Raw genomic sequence first — 21,853 nt, 5'->3', positions numbered from 1 at the left:
CAGAAAAACAATGTATTCAATGGACCAATTTCTTAAGACTTAATTTATTTAAGTTGGCCAATAGGCTTCTGATAATGAATGTGGACTTTATCAATGTTTCAAAATACACAAGAAATATGCACAGTGCCTTGCCCATACAATGCTTAATAAATATTTCTTAAATGATGAAATTCACTGTCATTAACATATGTGGTTCCACAAGGAGTAAGATGAACCACAGGTATGAACCACACCTTATACTTCATATTTATAAAAATTAGATTCATCATACCCATGAATCAAATTGATTCTGTCTTCTTATACATTTACAGTTATTTAAATTTGAAATTGTTTTTATGTATACAGTGATTATGAAGACATGGTAATATAAGGTTTCAATCTAAATTAATTTTTACTAAATATAAAAAACTTAGATTTCTTGATGAAGAAATAGTTCCACTTTAAAAACAAGGACAAAAACTACAGCCACCATCATTTTAAAAAGAAGTTTTTAGAATAAACAATATCCACTATAATACAAAAGTTTTTAAAAATACTTTGAACATACAGCTCTACTGCAGCTAAAAGTTGTAATACGTCTCCTCCATTCATGTAATAGAGATAGAAGAGAAGGTCTTCTCCGTATCGACCAAGTTTTATTGCAGCCAGCTGGAAAAGAAATAAAATTATTCTGAAATGTAAAATGAGCTTGAAAATCCTAACATATAACTGATTGCACTAAAGTAAAAATGGAAAGATAAAACAGAAACCCCTCTTTGTAGCAGACAACTGTTATTACATGATTACAGAGGTATAGTTATGTAATTCTAAAGGGAAGTTTTATCATTTAAATGACTAAAGTCATTTAATAATTATTTCTGATACATTTATTTTAGGTACTAATGGGGAAAAAAGCTAAATAAAAACTTCTAAGCAAGACCTAACACTGTCTTACTCGAGGTGTTTATTAATACTCAATGTGGCAATAGTGGAACACTGTGCTGCTCAGAAATGCAGGACTTACATTCAAGTCTTAGTTTCATTACTGACTAATATGACCATATCCAAGTTATTTAATGTCTCTGAACTTTCAGTTATAAAATGTAGTCAATGATACCTATAAGGATTACTAAAAATGTAAATGAAATTAAGTGACAATGTGAATGCGCCTTCTGTAGAGTGCCTCACAGAAGACTTAAAAGAAATAGTAACTGAATCTACATCTGACAGTGATTCACAAATCCATCATGTATTTTTAGCAAATCACAGTTAAGTACAAAAATCATAAAGGGATACTTCTTTGTTTAAATGGATGATGAAAAGATGACTGCTTTACATGTCACTCCACAAAGCAGAAACGTAACTGCCTACCAAACTATCAAACACAAGTTCAATAGTCTCAAATTGTCACAGTAAGACAAATCTTTATTAAAAGCTCACTGAAATGAAAACATTCTTCTCTTTACCTAGTCCTGTATCTGAATGTTTAACTGTTGTTACACACTCTCTGAATGTTACTTTTCTCTCCATTCATATTATCCCCACTCAGGCAGCAGTCTTGAATGTGACAAATTCTCCTAAATTATTATTTCTTAAGCTGGCATAAGAAAAGGTTCTGGAACCCTCAGATAATTGGAGCAAAAAATGAGTGCTATAGTGGAGGTGGCAGCAAATCATACAGTCCACAGACAGAAAAAACTAGCTCTATCTCGTTCTTCTTGTCTTCCATCTACTCAAGTATTAAAAGACATGTCGAGAAATACGTGTATCTCTTTAGTTGCCTGTCCACAACATCAACAACCGTTTGGCTACACAACTGCATGGCACAGACGCAGAACGCTGTCATTTATATATATTTATATTACACATATTTATGCACGTAAGTATAACACAAATATATCATTTTTAACAAACTGTATCTATCCTTTCACATAACCAAAATCTAGATACCATTCTAACAAAATTGAACTCTCAGTGCTTTCCCCTAAAGCAAAGGTGTTATTTTCTTTCTCAGGGAAAAAAAAAAAAAAAAAAAAGATTAAAGTTCTAATCTGTTAATGTTATTTTATAACTAGAAATTCAGTACATAGAAACATAGAAAAAGATTACACAAAAAAGTCAAAGATTCCAGTTTTAAAATATGTATTTTTTCATTAAAAACATTTTATCTGTAAACATAAAACATAGAAAATTAAAACATTAAAATTAGACATAGAATTAGAAACATAGAAATTAAACATAGAAAAAGATTACACAAAAAAGTCAAAGATTACAGTTTTAAAATATATTTTTTCATTAAAAACATTTTATCTGTAAACATAAAATGAGAATATCAGAAGGAAATTCAAATTTTCCAAGTTACTTTATTCCCATCAACTGTGGTTATGATTGTACCCTGTTACTAATAACTATAAGAAAGATTTTACTGGTCCTAACATTGTTTTTAAAATATTTTTAAAATATAACCCAGACCTCATCAAAACACAGGATTATAAACAAAAATAGAAATTAAACTATTACATATAACTGAATGGACATACAAAAGCATACCCCTGAGACCACTGTTAAATATTTCAAAAATATTATGCGGTCTGAACTGCAAAACAGCACCTGAAAATAGATAAGTTCATGCTGAGTAGAATAATAAACTACACTCACCTTATCCCTAATGTGAATGTTCGTTAAGTACTCAGATGGAACATGGAAGTCTGGATAATAAAATGAAAAAAGCCTTATTAACTGATTCTCAGTTACAAATATATTTTTTAAAGGTCTGAACAAAAATAGATTCTCCTACCTATGTCTTGAGGTCGACAAGGTGAAGATGCCCAGGGTGATGCAAATTTGGGGTAGAGATTTCTGAATGAGGGAGAAAAAAACCATTCTGAAGTCCGAAGTAGGAAAAGAGATTTCTAATTTTATTTCAGCAAATCAGGAAAAACAACGACTTCAAATGTAAAATGAGCATCTTTAAATTACTAATATCTTTTCTTGGTTTTACTATGACTTATACAGCAGGAAACAGAAACAAGGTTAAAAATACATACATACACACACATATCTGTATATGAATTATTACTTCAACTCAGAATGCTTTAAATTCATTAATACAATGAATTAAAGTACAATTACTTTCCTATTTATATGGCCAGAGAAAAAATATCAGCAATTATTAAAAACCAAAGCTGAAATTCAGCAAACATTTACTGAGTGTCTATTATTATATGCCTGGCACTAGCATGCTTATACATCAGCAAACATAACAAAGATCACTGATAACGTGAAACTTACTTTCTGGTTGAAGATGGTGGATTGGGAGGGAGGCACACAAAAACAATTTACGTAATACATAAATAATATTCCATGTTAGTAGTGGGGTAGGGAGGGAAGATTAGTTGCATAATTAAATAGGGCAGTCAGGTTAGGGCACATTTAGAAGGTCACGTTTGAACAAAGATTTGAAGGATATGAGGGAGATAACCATATCTGTTATCTGGTAGAAAACTACTCTAGTCAGAGGGAACTGCTAGAGCAACTAATGCAGAATTATGACTGACATGTCTGACGTACAGCAAGAAGGCCAGTGAAACTGGAACAGGGTGAACAAAGCTGTTAAGGTGTAGGTAGAGGAGAGACACAGATCATGCCTGTACAGATTAGTAGGCCTATCAAGATTTTGGGTTTTTAATCATAATAAAACTGCAAAACCTAACTGTGTATTGAGCAGAGAATGAACTTATTCAAAAAGGACTGTCCTGGCTGTCATATGAACAAAAGATTATAAGCGGCAAAAGGAGAATCAGGGACACCTGGTGATTGGCTAATGGAGTAATCCAAGCAAGAGAAGATGGTGATTCAAACCAGGGTGGAAGCAGTTAAAGGTAGTGAGAAACAGGGAATTCCCTGGCAGTCCAGTGGTTAGGACTTGGTGCTCTCACTGCCGGGGCCCTCAGGTTCGATCCTTGGTGGGGAACTAAGATCCCACAAGCTGTGAAGTACAGCCAAAAAAAAAAAAAGAAATAATGTAGCACTGAATAGGAGATACAAAGATGGCTCTCCTGAGGAGTTTTGCTCCAAAGGAGAATAAAGAAATTGGGGTGTGGGGGGGCAATAACTTATAGAATAAGCTGGATCAAGAGAAGGCATCTGTTAACATGGAAGAAGTAACAGCGTATTTGTATGCTGATGGAAATGATGCAACAAAGTGCAAAAAATTGTTAGATCCATATCTTTGAGTTTTCAAAGGTTTTAGGTAGAAAGCATGGATCAGCTATGGTAACAGGGTGGAAGACAAGAGTAAGGTAGGTGCAGATGGTTGTAGGTGACTGATTTCGTGGCAGGACTACACTGACACTCTTCTGATTGCTTCCTTCGTTCTTAGTAAAGTAGAAATAAAAAGCAAGGTCACCATCTGACACTAAGCACAGGGGAAAAGGTATTAGAGGTTTGAAGGGGCAAGTGTAAAACAGTTGCAAAAGAGAACAAAAGAATGAATGGAGTAGGCATGCCAGCTTGATTATGGCTGGCAGAATTAAGGGCTCATTCTTGAGGTTCCTGGCCATGAATCTGAAGTGAGACCAGGCAGTAAGTTGTGTATTTTTCTCTAGCCAGGCTTAGTAGCACAGGTCAAGAGTGGAACAGGCAGATATAACCAGGGTTGTGGTTTTTGCCATGCAAGTATGACAAAGCAAGAGAGGGGCAAAGCAGTCAGGGGTATATGTAAACAAGCAATCATGACTGACCATAGAATTTAACTGGAGAAGAAGGAAGTGAATTCATCTAAGGGGAAGAGAGACAGGGATGTTGAGGAACAGTAAAAAGGTACAAGAATCAGTGGGATGAAGGTCCCAATGGAATCTAATGATTACAGGAGCCCGTAGAAGAGGGAGAGAAATGGAAAACAGGAAGTGGCATGGCAGCACAATCTTACAGAGAAACTGAGGTCACCAAAAATGACGAAGTCAAAGGGATGACTAAAGAAGTGAGCAGCTGAGGTATGATGAAGGGTACGATTTTTGGAGGAGAGAAATTCAAGAAGCTAGGATTTCAGGATTTAGAAAAGACCATATATGTGTATATTGAAACTGCTAAATTATAAGAGGAATATTACTATAAAGTGAGAGTGATCCAGGAACTAATATAAGAGGGAATGACCCAAAGAGTCAGCAAATACCAGCAACAATGAGTGGCAGCAGGTGATATAATTTGCAGACATGAAATTAAAAACTGCAGGGAGGTACTATACACAAATGTAGGGAGAAAAGAAAGAAACTTACTCAGGAGAGTTCAGATTGAGGCCTAATGTTGTTAAGTCACTTCCTAATGCAAGATGTACCATTCCTGGGTCTGTCTCTGCTGCCCTGATAAATGTTAACAGGCCAATCATTCCAAACTGGTCTGTCACCATCCCTTGGGGAATGTTAGTAACCCGACCTGGATAAGAAAAACACAGTCATTTTTATCTTTGAGGAAAAAGTTAAAAAAGTGAATTCTATAATATCTTTGATATATTTTATAGAGTCCCACCATCAGGTAACACCTGGATCCCTTTTTTCTGCTGGTTATTATTTTGTGTTGTTGAACTTTTATCTCCAGGGAATTTGGGTCCATCTGTACTTGAAGTTGTCTTGCCAGATGTATTCAAATTCTAACATGAAAAAAATTAAATGTGACATTAAAATTTGTTATGTGTAAAAATTTCAAGTTCATATACTAGTACTTTTCTATTCATTTTTTATTATATTTAAGTTGGTAGTAAATTATTACCTGTTTTTCAAGTTCTACATGAAATTTTTTGTTTCCACAACTGTGCCATGGTATACAAATAAATCCTGTATTGTACATATTTGAGTACTTAAAGGACAAGAAATATATGGAAAATATTCTTATTTATCTCAGATCTTCAGTCACAGACAAAAAAAGCCTCTCTATCTCAGAACTTTTCATTTTGGGATACTCTTGAGTTACACTCCTCAATACTTTATTAGTATTTTTACAAGTATATTTTAGAAGTATATTTAGAAGACAAACTAAATATAGTACATTACCTAAAACATCACCATAAAAACCTCCAAGATAAGTTAGAAAATACGAACTTTTTATTTTTTAAATTTTAATTATGAACTTTTAAAATTCATATTTATTTTAATTCTTACCCAATAATCTTCTTTTATCAATTATTTTAACAATATACAACTCCCATCACACACACAAAAAGCTATTTTCAGTGAAATGTGGAAGAAATAAACACACTTGTTAAGTCAGAAAGAGGAAGCTGGGTTGGCTGAATCAACACAGGAATAAAATGTGTATAAAGATTCTTCAAGGAGAAAACTTACTCAAGAAAAACACAGCTCCTTAGAAGGCTATAATATCAAACTTCATGGGATCCAGCTGACAGGGACTACAATAAAAGTCTAAATTAACTCTGAGAAGTTCAACAGAAATTTGCAAACCTATATGAAATAGGGAAAAAAATAGGCTATCTTCTAAGTTATAAAGGTTTTCCACATTCTTCAGAAGTTAGGTTATTACAGATATTCAAGATAAACAATTTCACAATAGTACTTAATAAGTCCTTAATATAGTGTACAAAACTGTTAATATAACAGAAATCTGAAGGGAAAAAACTATATAATTCACATACATAATTCTCAGTTACTTACAGATTTACTGTCATCATTACTTGATGTTGGATCTTTATAACTGGAACCAGGTAACGCGGGAAAATCTTCGTTGTGTATTGAGAAGTCCTGGGATTGCTCATTTGCTGGTTTTGTTACCATTCCAACTATGTAATGAAAATAATCCAGAGAATTGCAATTGATATTTATGATATTTTGCTACAAATTATAAAAAGTTAACTTTTCTCACAATAATATACCAAAAGGATTTTTAAATTACGCTATGAAAGCACACTTCAAAAAATTGGTGTTCTGGGTAACAATGAATAACTAAATTCTTATATACTGATTAATAGCTAAATATACAAAATAATACAAGGGAAATAAGTGGTAATCTTATAATTCTAATCTAATGTCATATACAGATGCTGAAAAAACATAATTTGATATTGGTAATAATTACGGAAATTTTTGGTTTAAAAACTTGCTTTAAATATTTGACTAGTTATTATAAATACCAGTTAATTGTCAAATACAAATGAACAAAATAAATTTTAAAGAACATGTCAGTATTCTACTTGAAAGTGACTTACAGGGTGAGCAAATTGCAATCAATTATAAAACAACTCCATATTATTTCAGATTTTCTTGGACTCCATGTAATAGATGTAAAACATGCAAGAACTGGGAAGTAATCCTCCCACTATACTTGGCATTAGTCAGGCCCTTATTGGAGAACAATATCCAGTTTGGGGCTCCACAATTCAAGAACGATATGGAGAAACTAGAGATGGTCCAAGGAGAGCAACGGGAATGATTAAAGGGATGAAAAAATGGACCTATGAGGAAAGGTTAAAAACATTAGAGTCTGAACTGAGAATCAAGTAGCTAGGTACTCAACTTCCAGGGCAGATCATTTTTGTTTTTTTCTGGGGGGGAAGGCTAATTAGGAAACTCTTAATGTGTATAATAATAAATTTTTCCCTTCTTCACATGTTGTTATTTGTATTCATATTTTGAAAGCCACAGAAATCCCTCTTGGTTGAAAATGGGAAAAATAGTTATCTTAGAAAAGTGATGAAATGATCCCTCTAAGTTCATTGTTTCTGCTACTGGTCTGTATCAGATTCTACCAAAAGCAAACAAGTATGTGCAAAGGATAAAAAGAATACGGTTATATTCCTGTTATATAATTTTCATGTCTAGTTCATTTAGCATCTATTAGCCAAATCTCTTATTTATTAAAGACAGTGAAAAAGGGTATTAATGGTGACCAAGAGTCTACATAAACTATACATGACCCACGGCAGTTCTCAACAGGAGGTAATTTTTTCCCCCATGAGACATTTGTCAAAATCTGGAGAGATCTGTGGTTGTCACAATGCGGGGGTCGGTGGGTGGTGCTACTGGCAGCGAGTAGGCAGAGGCCAGGGATGTTGCTAAATATTCTACAATGCACAGGACAGCCCCTCATTTACAAGAAACTACCTACTCAAATGTCAGTAGTGTGGAGGTTGAGAAACTGGCTTAGAAAAAATTGTTAATGTATGGTTAGTCATTATTAATCATTAGGAATGTGGGAATGTATTCTTTTAAAAAATGTGTGATGAATTGAGAAGAGGCAGACCATAGAATCATTATTAAGGTGAATTAAGGCAGAAATGCCAGAAGAAAATAACTTCTGAATACCAATGAAGACTTCCTTTTGGGATTTCTATACAAATTAAGTTTTCCCATTTAACTCTGCTATCATGGTATTCTGGGAGAAAAAAGCACTTTGCATTTATCAACTCTGACAAAATTACACTACTCTGATTAGAAAACACATAAATTCATGTGTGTACACACACATGCATATACGTACACATATATATGTGTACGTGCGTGCAACAGAAAGTTTTCACTGGCCATAATTAAAAAGCTTAATTAATTACCATAAGGAGCTCTTCCAGCCAAGGGGTTTATTAATGGAGTTGGGTTACCACTTCCTTCCCTTCTATTTCGGTCTGCTAATGCTGGAAAATCTGAAAGGTCCAATCCTGTCACATTTTCACTTCCATCTAAATAATAAGAAAAAACACTAGTTACTGATTCTACAAACATTTTAAAGAGGTTATTAAAGACCAACTATAATAAAGTTTGAAATAACAGTGCCTTCTTCCTAAACAATGTACAGCACTGTACTTGGCATATGTAAATGTACAATAAATATTTGTGGATTGACTTCATGTGAAAGAATTTTATGAACAATTCAGCAAAGCAATATGTACTTACTAGCATAATAAAAATCCCAAATCCTAGAGACTTAACAGAGAATAAGGAGTAAGGTGATACACTATTTCCCCTGTGAAAGATGGTACTCAAGTTATACGTTGTTAGTTAGCAAGAGGGGAGACTGTTGCGATAAAACTACTCTTTCATTGTATCCAAAAGCAGAGGTTGTATCTGGAATGCTTGGAGCTTCATTTATAACATAGGTGTGATAATGACACTGCCTCCTGCAGATAGCCTGAATCATATTTGAGGCATAGGCAATGGAAGCAGAAGCCCTAAGGACTTCTTTTTTCCTGTGGCCTATTAGTCCCATACACAAATGTGTATGCACGTGAGTGTGTGAAATGTGTGTGCGTGTGCACGCGTGCGTGCACGTGTGTTTTGCAGCTGAGGGTATAAAGTAGGGTGGAGAACGTAGGTCAATGTAGGGTTCCCATGTCTAGTGAGTGAACTGTATGAGAATATGATACAAAGCCCAGAAGTTTATATTACCTATTACACAGTAGGCGCTCAATAAATATATAAGGAATGAATAAAATTTATTTTTGTTCATTTTGAATTTAAAAAAATCAGTTTCTTTCCTTTTAAAAAATAAATTTAACCCAACATTTCTACTTTGCCTATTTTAATCGTCACCTTGATCTCTTCTCAACATTATTCTATTATTCTTACAATCTTATACTCTTAATTTTTGAAGAACTTATTTTCTAGCTTAGCTTTACCCTGCACTATACTTTTTCTTTAATCTGTTTCATCTAGTTTATTATAACCATTTTCAATTTATTTTGCCCCCTTTTCCAGTTAATTTTTCTCTAAGTTTCATAATTAGAAGAATCTCAGAAAGAAACTATTAACTCAAGATTACTTTGTTGATAGGAAATAGTTACATTCCAAGTCAGGTGACAATTTAAATTTATGAAGGGTAAAAGATAAAATCATTCATACCCATTGTTTTTAAAGAAATTGCAGTTCATGAATTCTGAATTTTAAAAAGATATTACTATATAAAAGGGCAACAATAGACATTAACAATTTATATAGTGCTTTAATTTAAAAAGCAATCTCTTGAATTACTTGATTACAAATTAACTAAAAACTTTCAATAAGTATTAACTTTTAACACACTTCTTCAGGTCCTCTAAGATGGAGTTTAAAACTACCATATGTTATTTGAGAATAATTTTAACCTAAAAATAGTATTAACTCACAAATTTTTATTTTTAGGGTTAAGACTTGGAAACAATTTTCCTAGTGTAAAATATACTTAGTTAAAAATGACTTAAAAATAATTCTAGAATTTACAGAAGTGTATAAACCATAATTCAGAATATAAGATGGCACTGTGAGACACACTGTTACTTTATGGTTCATTTAGGGGGAAAAAACCTCGCTAATTAAACTATGATATGCAGCCTAATTTCAGAGATATTAAAATATGAAAAAAATCTGCATTTGAGGAACAATGAAATAGGGTATTTCCCATTAGAACGCAAAACTTTAAAGGCTAAAATTTGACATTTTAAAGTCTCACTTGGTCAATCTATGCTACTATACATACAATAACACTGAAAAATTAAAAGCCGATAGCCAGAAATGTCATTTCAATTACTAAATCTTCTCGTGCTTTCACGTACGCCCCATTTCATTGATCATTCTTTCACCTTCCACTTCCTTCACGTGTATTTCTCAACAATCATATTCATCTTTGCTCCTATGACCATAAAACATCCTCTATTTCCTTTTCAGGAAAGGGTTTGGAGGCAAGGGTGGAAGAAGGTGAAACCTGAAGCAGAATAGCAACAAAGCCTCCTGTTCTCTTCTGTCTGAAGCAGCTGATGAAAGAAATAAACCAACAGGCTGCAAGAATTCTTTACTGTCAAAATCAGAATTGGTTTTCCATGTAATTAAACTCTGAATTTTACACATAAAACTGGATTAAAAATTTGTTAAGAGTTAAATGCCAAAATTAGTATTATTAAAACTATTAAGAAAAAATTGTAAGTGCTCCATATAATTTTAAAGGTTTCTTCAATCTGGGTCTCTATAGCCAGAATGCCATACCACTCAACCTAGTTTAGACTGTAGTGACAGGACTGAGATAGGAAAAACTCTTGAAGCAAAAAAGATTCTGAGGCACAAGTACAGACTAAGTAAATGTTTACGCTTTCTCCAGATGTTAAGGAAATAAATCTGACGTTATAACACTGTGCTATTAACATGCCAAGTGAAAAAAATATATTTAACTATCTTTCAACTGTTCACTGAATTAAATCCTATTTCCTGTCAAATTCTCCCTATATTAAGTTCTATCATCTTAACACAAAAATTCCTTTAATATTTTGACTAGTATGTTGAATTGCTTTATATTTCAAGATCTATCGTATTTTTATAGGGTACTGGCTCCAGAATAAGCTTACCTGTTCCATTAAAAATGTTACTTGATAAGGAGTTATTCATTCCAAATGCCTGATTCCTGTTCATTCCAAATCCAGACATACTGGGTACATAGAAAATAATTTTAGATATACAGTAAGAACACTAACTTTCAGATGAAGAAAAACAAAAGTGTTTACTTTTGATCTCCTCATATAAAACAACATGTTTAAAAACAAATACTAATTTTTTTTGAGTTGAATCTTTATTGTTACTTAAAGCTTCCCTAAAGTCCTTTCATGAACAACTGAGAACCAAAACATCTTAAACAGATGAATTAAAAAACAAAAAGCAAAGAATTTATATACGCCTTGAGGAAAATAGAGATTAAGGGTATAGTTTTGTATACTTGGAGAGCCAACTTACTGGATATAATGGAAGAAGTAATAAACCTCAAAAACAGGCAATTTAGTTTAAGACTACTGTTCCTGAATACCTGTTTTTCTTCCACTACTGGTAAAATGTGCTATTATTACTTTTCATAAAAGATCTTTCATACAGTCTGTCTTTCCCAACTAGAACATAAACTCCTCATGGACAGGGTTCATGTCATATACTTCTTTGCATCTCCTGCCCTTAGCATTCAGGAGGCTACAAAAGGCACTCAGTAAATGTTCAGCTGACGTGAATTAAATGGTGCTTTTCTTTAACTGAATTCAGTGTTCTAAAACACATCATCTAGTTTATCTTTTAGCTACTTAAAAATAAAAATCTCTCCATAGTGCTCTTAATTCTAAAGTAAGGTACTTGGTAAATAGTTACCACAGCTTCCCTTTTTTGCACAAGCCTAAACACGGGAAAACAAACAAACAAAAAATAAGGCTGAATTTAAAGCAAGGGCCAGAGTAATTAAGCATGTCAACAAGAATCGTTAATGCAAATTCTAAAATGAAAGTATGCAACTTTCACATCAAATAATCTGATAAAAGACAGTGTATTACTGTTATGAGTAAGGTTAAACTATTTGAAGATGACTGGGTTTTTAATTTTTTGCCTAGATTTATAAAACTAACTATGGCCAAACAATATTTTCATAAAATAATGCAGTTGGTGAAACACTCTAGAGAAGAGCAGAAAAGTCAACAGAAACTTCTGTTTAATAGCATGTTAGAACTGCTGATGATATAGGTATCCTCAAACACCGAATAAGTAGTAAGAGATGAAAACATTCCATAATACATACAACTTATCAATAATAATAAGCAGGGCTTTAGAGACCCATACTTCATTGACAATTTATAAGCAAAGTATTTTTTAAAAACTAGAATGTGAAAAAATATGGAAAGGCAAAAAATTTAAACATACATTCAATGAACGATACTACAAGAATGCAGAAAGATGTGTTAAAGCCCAAGAAGTATTACATCATTAGGAAACGTCAAGGAGATGAGAATTTTGATAACCCTTTACAAAAATAACTTCTGTAAAAATTAAAAGAGCAGTCAAATTATAAAAGAAGTACTCATAAGTCTAAATAAAAGTAAGAATTGGAGGTTATGGGATGAAGATTAAAAAGGAAATGTGCTAATAACCTATTTTAATTCAGAATTTACGAGTATTAGATAAAAGAAAGTGAATTAAATGGCTTTGATGATAGCAACATCCTTTCTCCCCATATTCCCCATTAAAAAAAATGAACAATTAAACTAAAATGCTTTTTTTTTACAGTAAAGAAAGCCCTATTGTAGACATAACTCTCATATAAATTACCTGAATAGCTTTAAAATCCTAACAAAATGGGTAACTGTTTTTCATATTGTTAACTATTATTTGCATAGCAGTATATGCAATGACCAGTGCAAAAAGGAGTGAAAAGCGCAAATTCATCTTTTTAAATCCCAGGACATGACACTATTTTCAAATACTACAGATGTAGTCTTCAAAAAGTCTTTGTCATTAAGTCTCCAAAGAACAAAACTGAAATTCAGTTGAAAAGCAACTTAACCAAAGCATAAATGAAGCAAGGCAGTAATAGTCAAATATGTCTCCAGTCCTATTCATAGGTATGAAGCTCTTACCACACAGGTGACCAGCCTCATTTAATAGAGGAAGGACATATCAACAAAAATTTGCCGGTTGGCAACCTAAGAACAATCCTTTTCTAACAACAGTAACAAAAAAGCAAACTGATTTTCAAAAGAACATGTCTTTAGTTTGGGAGGTTAAAGTTGTGATATGTAACAGAAAGAGAAGCTTTGGTCAAAATATATGATGAAACACACTTATGAAACAGAAGCCAAGACTCAAGAACAGAACGTTGAATATGAAAAGGCAAATTTGAAAATACCCAGAAAGAACAATTAATACACAGTATCAATAAACATCTTACCTGTTCACAGTAAAAGGCTGTCGAGAAGGCTGCTGCTTTGGCATACATATTATGCTTGGCGAGCTTCTGTTGGGGCTACCTAACCCTGAACTGCTCATGCTATTTGTCCTGCTAGGAATTCCAATGCCCTGACCAACCTGGGAGTGGTTCATCATATTCCTAGGATTCATAGGCAAAATACCCCTGAAAAAGAAGTCCATTATACTAAATAAGCTCTCTACAATCACTCATTAAAATTCTCTGTAAATAATCAATTGGCCTAATCCTAGAATCTCAAATATACTTTCAAATTGCATTGCTAATTTTTATTCATTTAACTCTTTTGTCTGGTCATTTGAAAAGAAAAAAAAGCTCTTTGAAAAGCCAAAGTAAACAAACCAACAAGAAAGGGCAAATCACAGAAGAATATATGGTGATATCGAAGATGAGAGAACTATTGGTGTGACTATGACATAAAATACAAATGTATTTCACATATATATTCAGAATAATTTCATTCCAAATGTATGTCATTCTAGCTTCTTCAAACTAATATGCACCATTTTTGTAAATCTGTTTTGTTTTATTCTCACTAGAGCAATGGATGTGTGGTGAGGGAGCAATAAACAGAATTATCTGAGGAGTGATCTGAAATTGCACGTCCTCCTTTGAGGAGGAGAGCATGCTTTTGAAAAAAGCCCCCCAGGTGGTGATTAATCCTTGATACCCATCCCAGCTAATAACCAATACCCTAGCTGCAAGATAAAAGCATCTTACACTATACTTATCAATTTGCAATGAAATAAAATGAGCATAGGGTATCAACTTTCTTTTCCTCAGTGAAAGGCACTGAACCAGAAAATCAAATAATTAGTTACCTTATTAAAAAACTAAAAAGCTTGCTTAATCTACAAAGATACATTTTGAGAAAAATTCTGGTCCATCAATAAATACCTGCTTGGAGATGGAGGCGTGTGAAGTGACATTGTTGGTACCCCTGTTGTTGGCGTGACGTGGCTCGGTAACTGAGTGCCTTGTGATAAGCTGCGATTTAACTGAGGGGTATTGTTGCTCATCCCCCTCATTGGAAGGCCTAGTGCACCTATTAAAAAAATTCAGAAGAAGGAAATTCATTGCCATCAGGAATGAAATTGTTATCCATCTTCTGGAGTTGGTAATTTAAAACATTAAAAACTGACCTAACGTTAATATAATATGCAAATTTTAAATGGAAATATTCATTTCACTCCAAATGGACTCTGATTTTAACAAAAATGTATGTCTGAAATTTAATATTATGAATTTTCATATTGCTTCCATTATTCTATCTTTCATATTTCTTCTTTGCTTTCATATTTCTATCTTCTTTGCATATTTCTATTTTACAATAAACTGTCTACCAATGACTATAACAAATTAGATGACTTATGTTTCAGAATAAAAACATTTTGTACAAATATGCCTTTAAGAAATTTGCAATCTTGTGTGTTTTTATGTTTTAAATCATAACTGAGGTACGCAGACATTTAATCCCCACTTTGCTGAAGGAGCTTTAATTTTTATATGATCCTTTTCAAATGCATTTAAGAAAAAGTCTCTTTATTACTATTTACACATACATACTTCTCAACATTACAATTTTTTACAAACCCAACATAAAATGTCAGCAACTGTTAAAAACTCAACCTGATATAGCTATAAGAGACAAGAATATATAACATTTTAAAAGATTTCAAAGTACAATGAATGACCTTTATTTGTCTAGTTCTGGAGCCAGATGTGGGAATGGATGTGTTCCAATATGTGTATTTTTCAAAACCTACTGAAGAGTTTACCATTCAGAAACAAAACATTAAAAAGAAAAATTAACCATCTGGGATAAACTTATTGTTTCCTGCCTTGTGTTAATATGAAATATAAATTATTATTTTGTTAATGATTCAGAATAATTATTGTGGATATTTAATGTTCTGGATGTTTTTTCCCCCTTTTATCCCTCAAAGCAAGGTTGTTCAGCTATCACTTATTTTGTCATCACACCTGCCTATGGATGTCAATATGCCTCCTCGCCTCCATCTTCCTTACTCACACATTTTGGTGCCTTCTGTTACTAGTCTGTTGTGGAATGGCACATCAGTCAACCAAACATTCTGAACTGGAGGTTAAATAAAAGTGGTAAGATAGAATGAGAGTTAGTGAATAAGTAGAGGACTTTTAGCGATAGGGATTTAAAGTTACTCCCTCCCTACTTTTTGGTCTAGTTTTAGGTCCAAGAATTTCAAAGACCTGAATATTCTGAAACTATGACTTCCAAAAATTGGAATATATATATTATGTTCTGAATATTTTCCTTAAAATATCTCTGCAAATTTATCTTTTTGCATAACAGTTACCTGTTTGTAACAGTAACGCTTTGTAACCTAGGGATACCAGTGAATCACAAAGATTTCACTGGAATCTGCCAGCTTCAGTACTCAGCTTGCAGCCTAACTGCTTCTCAACTGAACAAAGCCAATAAATCCAACTCAATATAGCTGTTATATTCTATGTGTACTCATATACCATGAAGACCTGAGCTTGGTTCTGCATTTCTTTAAGTCACACAAAGGGAACTGATCTAGATCATATGTTGGTTTAGTCATTATATGTATGTCTGGTCACTACAAGTTTTGTGACCACGAGTATAGCGCTACCTACAGCCACCTTCTCTGAATTTGGGACAAGATAAGGAAGAACAAGAGATTAAAAACCAGCCTATGTAAGATTTCTTCAGAAGATACCAGTCTTTTCCTTTTCTCAAGCACACTAGTTCTCCTCTAGGCCCTCTAGATGCTCCCGTAATGAACCACCAACATGACACTTTTCACATCACTTACTCAACAAACATTTATTGTGTGCCTACCATGCATCAAGCACTGTGTTAGCTGCTGGGGATACAACAGTGAATAAGATAGAAAAAGCTCCTACCCTCAGGGAGCTTACATCCTTTTCCCTAAATATGCTGTTCTAAAGTCAGCTATAGCTGCAAATTTCCCATAGGAATGTTTCTCACAGTTACTGACAACCAAGAAACCTAATCCAATGTTCACATTTTACAGATGCCTGAGCCTCAGATAAGTTAACTGACTTCTCCAAGGTGACACAAAGAACCAAGACTCCTAGTGTTCTTAATGGCAGCCCTATGGGAGCCCAACAAAACACTAAATGAGCACCCTTGTGAGTACCTACTGACTTGTAACACCTTTTATCTATTCTTTTTTTTTCTCTTGCTTTCTTTTTCTGAATATGTTTACCTCAAACTTTTTCTAAACCAACATCTCTTATCTCTTCCCTCCATTTTCTTTCTCTTCTTCTCTATACCTGTCAAGTTTTCTTTTCCTCCACATTTACTTTGCCTTCCCATTCACTCTCTACACCTTCAACATTATAAACATACATGTTCCAAAAAATTGCACCCTTTGGCTCTTCAATAAGCCCTTCTAAAGACTCATGAGATTTGTTTACTTCAACCCTTCATATACTTATTATTCTATGCTGTATTATGAAAATACATAACTTCAGAAATATTTTAGAGACTGGAGATTATCTGAACATCAGCAAAAAAAATTTTGGAGAAGGAAACAAGAATGCGTAAGGTAATATATTTAGTCAATTAAGGATTGGCACACTTAATTTATAGTAAGGAGAGTAGAGGAAGACAATATGAAATAAAGAACTCAAAGATTAGCATTTACTTTTATTTTTCCTTTAAAAAACACTTGATTCATAAAAACAGCTAATAAATTCAAAAGCTCTGAGTTGCATTTTATTGAACCTGGTGGGTAGGAAAAAAAAAAATCAAAAGAGAAGAGAGGAATGCATCAATTTCAAACTGGATCATCAACCCTTGTATACTTCATAATTGAGTTATTTTAAATTTAATTTAAAAACTGAATTCCTTTAAAACATATAGAATTAATACCACTGAGTAGGAACAGAGAAAGATTTATTTCTAGGAAACAAAAATACATGGTCATTAAATTTGAGTTGCTTGAGTCAAACTATTACAACTGGGTACGGTCAAGGGAGGGAAAATTTTACTTTTACTAGTATAATTAGAAACATGATAGAAAATTATCTAAAATGTTATACCAAGAAGAAGACATGTAAGCTGAAAGGGGGAAGAGGGGGAATAAAAAAATTAGCTTAAAAAAATGACACAAAATAACTACAAGTAGAAAAACATAAATATGTATGCCTGAGCTTGTGCACTGGAAGGGCAGCAGAATTAAATTTTATCAAGCACCTGAGAAATATGTGAAGCACTATGCTACTTCATCTCCTTATAAAATATTATAGAGAAGGTATTTATCCCCTTTTTATAGACAAGGAATAAAAGAATGATCAAAAAAAACAGTTATAAGGCAGTTTAAAAGGTTACAGTTTTGAAGCAAAGTTTCCTTTCTATTTGACAAAGTGATAATAAAGGATAATACCATATTAGAAGGAATACATGAACATATTCTAAGTAGATTCCTATTTCCTATTTGGCAGGGTGCTAAACAAAGAATGAATTGAATTCTTTATTGATCATTTTTCAGAAATCCAAAAGAATGACCTGAGAAATGTTTCCATGAATTACTTCCATTGCACAAACTGATTAACAGCACATTCCTTAAATAGTTATGGCATGATATGCCATGCTTTATTCAATCTTTTGCTAAAGATTAACAATATTAATAATAATACAAGCTATAAGAAAAAAAATACCAGCAACAAAATCCTTGAATACTCATACTTAAATGAAGTCTCCTGAAATTTTTAAGGAGAAGGGAGACAATTTTTAATTGATGCAAGAGGGCTTGAAGTATCCCCCATTCCATTCCCAAAGCAGCTACCTTCCCTAAACTCACTGTCTTGCCCACACATAAAGGGCAACCATTTTCTTATCTCCAACCTGTCCCCATGTCTTCTTACCTCCAACTTGTTCTGAACCTAGCTGGTTAATCTTCCCTGTAACACTATTTCATTATACAATTTCCTTCATTAAAATCAAAGTATTTTAGAGACAGAAAAGTCTCCAGAGAGCATCCAACCAAGTTACAGATGAAGATCATTTCAACTTAATTATAGATGAACTAACATCAGGCATTAAGTGATTTGCCCAAGATCACAAAAAATGAAGAATAAAAACCATGATCCAGGGACTTCCCTGGTGGTCCAGTGGTTAAGACTCTGCGCTTCCACTGCAGGCGGCATGGGATTGATCCCTGGTCAGGGAACTAAGATCCTGCATGCTGCTGATGCAGCAAAAAAACCCCAAAAACAAAAAATACAAAGCAAAAAACCACACACACACACAAAAACAAACAAACAAAAAAAACCATGATCCAATTTCTTGACTCTAATTTCAATACCTTTTTTCAACCAATCACACTTTCCGCTTCTTGCAGTAGTTGCTAACCTTCACATCACGTGGAAAACTTTAATATCTGGGTCCCACACCCAGAAACTGTGACTTAGTCAGGGTCTGGGAAATTCATGGGCAGTGGGATTTTTTAAACTCTTTAGGTGTTTCTAGAAGGGCAGTCAGGGTTGAGAATCACTGTTCTAAAATTAAATCCAATCACAGTGTAGTCTTTAAAATGCTCTGTCAAGACCCAAAAGATTCTTCTAATCTTTATTTTTCCCAGCTTTATTGAGATATAACTGACATAATACTCTTCTAATCAATTTTAATACTTTACTCACCCCGATACAAACTCTTTTTAGATACCACATACTTGACTGACAATCTTCTTTGTAATTTCCCTAGTCCCCTCCCCAAAATATGCCCCGGTATCTTTACTCATATCCTTCTCCCAACCTAGAATACTTTCCCTCCTCTTGTTCTACAGAGATATACAAGACTATTTAAAAAAGAAAACAAACAAAAAAAAAACCAAAAAACAAACTGCTATGATCAAGGTGTTTACATGCAGTACATGTACACTGTACTTGGTGTATATGTGGGGCAACGCTCAGACATGAAAGCAGAATGAATCTGGGATCAGAACATGTTTCCTAGACAATACTGTACATGAACTGAATAATGAAAGAGACCTAGCCAGGCATTTGCTGGTGGTGATGAGGAATCAGGGGAATAAAGATGTCACACCAGTTTGGTCTGAGAAAACTGCAAGATATATGAAAATGAGGACAAGTAACATGCCTGGAGGAAGAGTGGGCTTACCTTCTGGGTAGTAAGGATGTATGAGACAAGCATGGATGGAGCTAACCTGGCTTCAAAATCCTCAACTATGAGAAGTTGCTGCTGTGTTAGAACCAGCCGGGAGTCCCAAACATCTGGCTGGATCTTTACAGCAGGTGGCACTCCATCTGTGGAACAGCTGTGTGAATCTCCTACATATACTTTGCACTCCTCCTCCTTAACCTAAGTTTGCATGATACATTAGCAGCACCCTTTCAAAGTAATGCAGGTCTCTAACCTTAGAGATCATCCTTGATCCCTCTCTTGCTTTCATATCCCACATCCCCAACTCATATTAGCTCTATGTCCAAAATATCCCAAATCTAACCATTTCTCAACACCTCTAGCACTAGTCCAAAGCCACCCTACTTTCCTGCCTGGACTACTGCACTAATTGTCTTTCTCTTTTTCTTGTCACTTGTCCCTCCTCCACTCAGTCCATTTTCTACACAGCAAGGTGATCTTTTAAAAATGAAACTGTATCTTAAAATCCTTCCCATTAAACTTAGAATAAATCCAAATGCTTTACCAAATCTTTACAAGACTCCATGACCTGACACCTGCTACCCATTAACCTTTCACTTTCTTTGTTCATTATACTGGCCCTCTCATTCATCCTTTAACACATGAAGTTCATTCTTACATTCTCATGAGTAAGACCATTTGCATTTGCTTGTACCTGAAAAGTTCTTCCCCAGATCTTTCCAAGGGCTTCCACTTCTCAACAGACTGGTTTCCATTCAAATACTACTGCCTCAGAGACAGCCTCTTTGTCTGCTCGAAAACTATTGATCCCATCCACTCATCCATTAACCTGACAATTTTTTATAGTGCTTATTATCAGAATATTATTTATTTACTAAGTAAATAAATTTATTTGCATGCTTATTCTCTGTCTTCCTTCATTAAAATATAAGCTCCATGAAAGCAGGAACATTGTTATTTGCCATACTCTTCAATCCTGGAATAATTCTTCACTCATGGTAGGTACTAGATAAATAACACAATAAATCCTATCATAATGCCTTAGTCAGCAGACTCTTGGAATCTGTGGATTTAACATATGCAGTTTCTACTGTGTGCAAACTGCTTTCTAGGGTCATGACATTCAGTAAGTAATACGTAGCATCTAGGTTTCAAAGAAACTGCTGTTCTCAACTCATGTTCACATAGTAAAACGTACAAAGTAAGGCAATCCTGGCTCTACTACTTACTCCCTAGGCAAGTCCCTTAACCTTTAATCGGGTTGTTGTGAAGATTAAATGGGTTTATATTTATATCAAGTACTTAACATAGCACCTGACACATAGAAAATACTGAATAACTATTAGCTTTTGGGGAGTGAGGGTTGGGTGGGGGGATGAAACATGCCTATGGAAAGAAAATCAACAGGTGGTCCTAAAGGTAAGATAAAATGAGATAGTCTAATGAAGTAATAATGGTTTTCACCTATAAATAGGTGTTTTCTGGGGAAAAAGAGTATGTTATAGCTGTGTTCTTGAACTTGAAAAGCAGCAAATATCTTGAGATAGATTCCATAAAATTGTGAAGATTTGTACTTCTTGACTGAAACCAATGTAACAGCCTAATAGATTTCCCTTGTCTTGATAAAGCAAACCACTCAAAAATTTATCCCATGCTGCAGATTTTGTTCCCACTACTAAAACAACCTTACTCATAGTCTCTTCAAGGACAATGTTAAACATGACCTCATCTGTAAATCCTGTCCTGATCATTTAAGGTATGTGATTACTCCTACCTTTCAAGTACCCAGAAAACTCTGTACTTCTTCCTCTATTTTGTAGGAAAAATAACTTGTGTATTTATCCTACTAGATTATATATAAGGACCATATCTTGTTCATCATGCATTCAACAAACATTTAGTGAGTGCCTATCATGTACAGAGTATTGAGGATACAAAGGCAATGAAGACGTGCAATAAATAAACACAGCAACACCGAAGGCATATATACACTGTACAGAGATGGCATAAAAGAGAATGCTC

At 33.8% G+C, this 21,853-nt stretch overlaps 1 protein-coding gene across 9 annotated transcripts in view; it reads right to left on the bottom strand.

The window, feature by feature from the left end:
• CNOT2 (CCR4-NOT transcription complex subunit 2) overlaps positions 1 to 21,853 on the bottom strand; it is a 111,305-nt gene that overhangs the window by 8,204 nt on the left and 81,248 nt on the right. For 6 of the 9 annotated variants that reach the window (XM_089921009.1, XM_089921008.1, XM_089921005.1 and 3 more), the window contains 11 exons: positions 15,707 to 15,772; positions 14,572 to 14,719; positions 13,639 to 13,821; positions 11,294 to 11,373; positions 8,537 to 8,662; positions 6,645 to 6,769; positions 5,506 to 5,626; positions 5,256 to 5,412; positions 2,777 to 2,838; positions 2,638 to 2,687; positions 548 to 648 (listed from right to left, as the gene is read on the bottom strand). In XM_089921009.1, the coding sequence (XP_089777135.1) occupies positions 548 to 648; positions 2,638 to 2,687; positions 2,777 to 2,838; positions 5,256 to 5,412; positions 5,506 to 5,626; positions 6,645 to 6,769; positions 8,537 to 8,662; positions 11,294 to 11,373; positions 13,639 to 13,821; positions 14,572 to 14,719; positions 15,707 to 15,772 (1,219 nt within the window). The remainder of the gene's footprint in view (positions 1 to 547; positions 649 to 2,637; positions 2,688 to 2,776; positions 2,839 to 5,255; positions 5,413 to 5,505; positions 5,627 to 6,644; positions 6,770 to 8,536; positions 8,663 to 11,293; positions 11,374 to 13,638; positions 13,822 to 14,571; positions 14,720 to 15,706; positions 15,773 to 21,853) is intronic. The other 3 variants (XM_089921013.1, XM_089921012.1, XM_022571547.2) reach the window with 3 other exon arrangements.

This window comes from Delphinapterus leucas, chromosome 11 (assembly GCF_059928025.1).
Source record: "Delphinapterus leucas isolate spDelLeu-1000000601 "Yukka" chromosome 11, BTC_Dleu_Yukka2, whole genome shotgun sequence".
Lineage (NCBI taxonomy): Eukaryota > Metazoa > Chordata > Mammalia > Artiodactyla > Monodontidae > Delphinapterus > Delphinapterus leucas.
The sequence above is the reverse complement of the archived record's forward strand: the minus strand, read 5'-3'. Positions and strand labels throughout refer to the sequence as shown.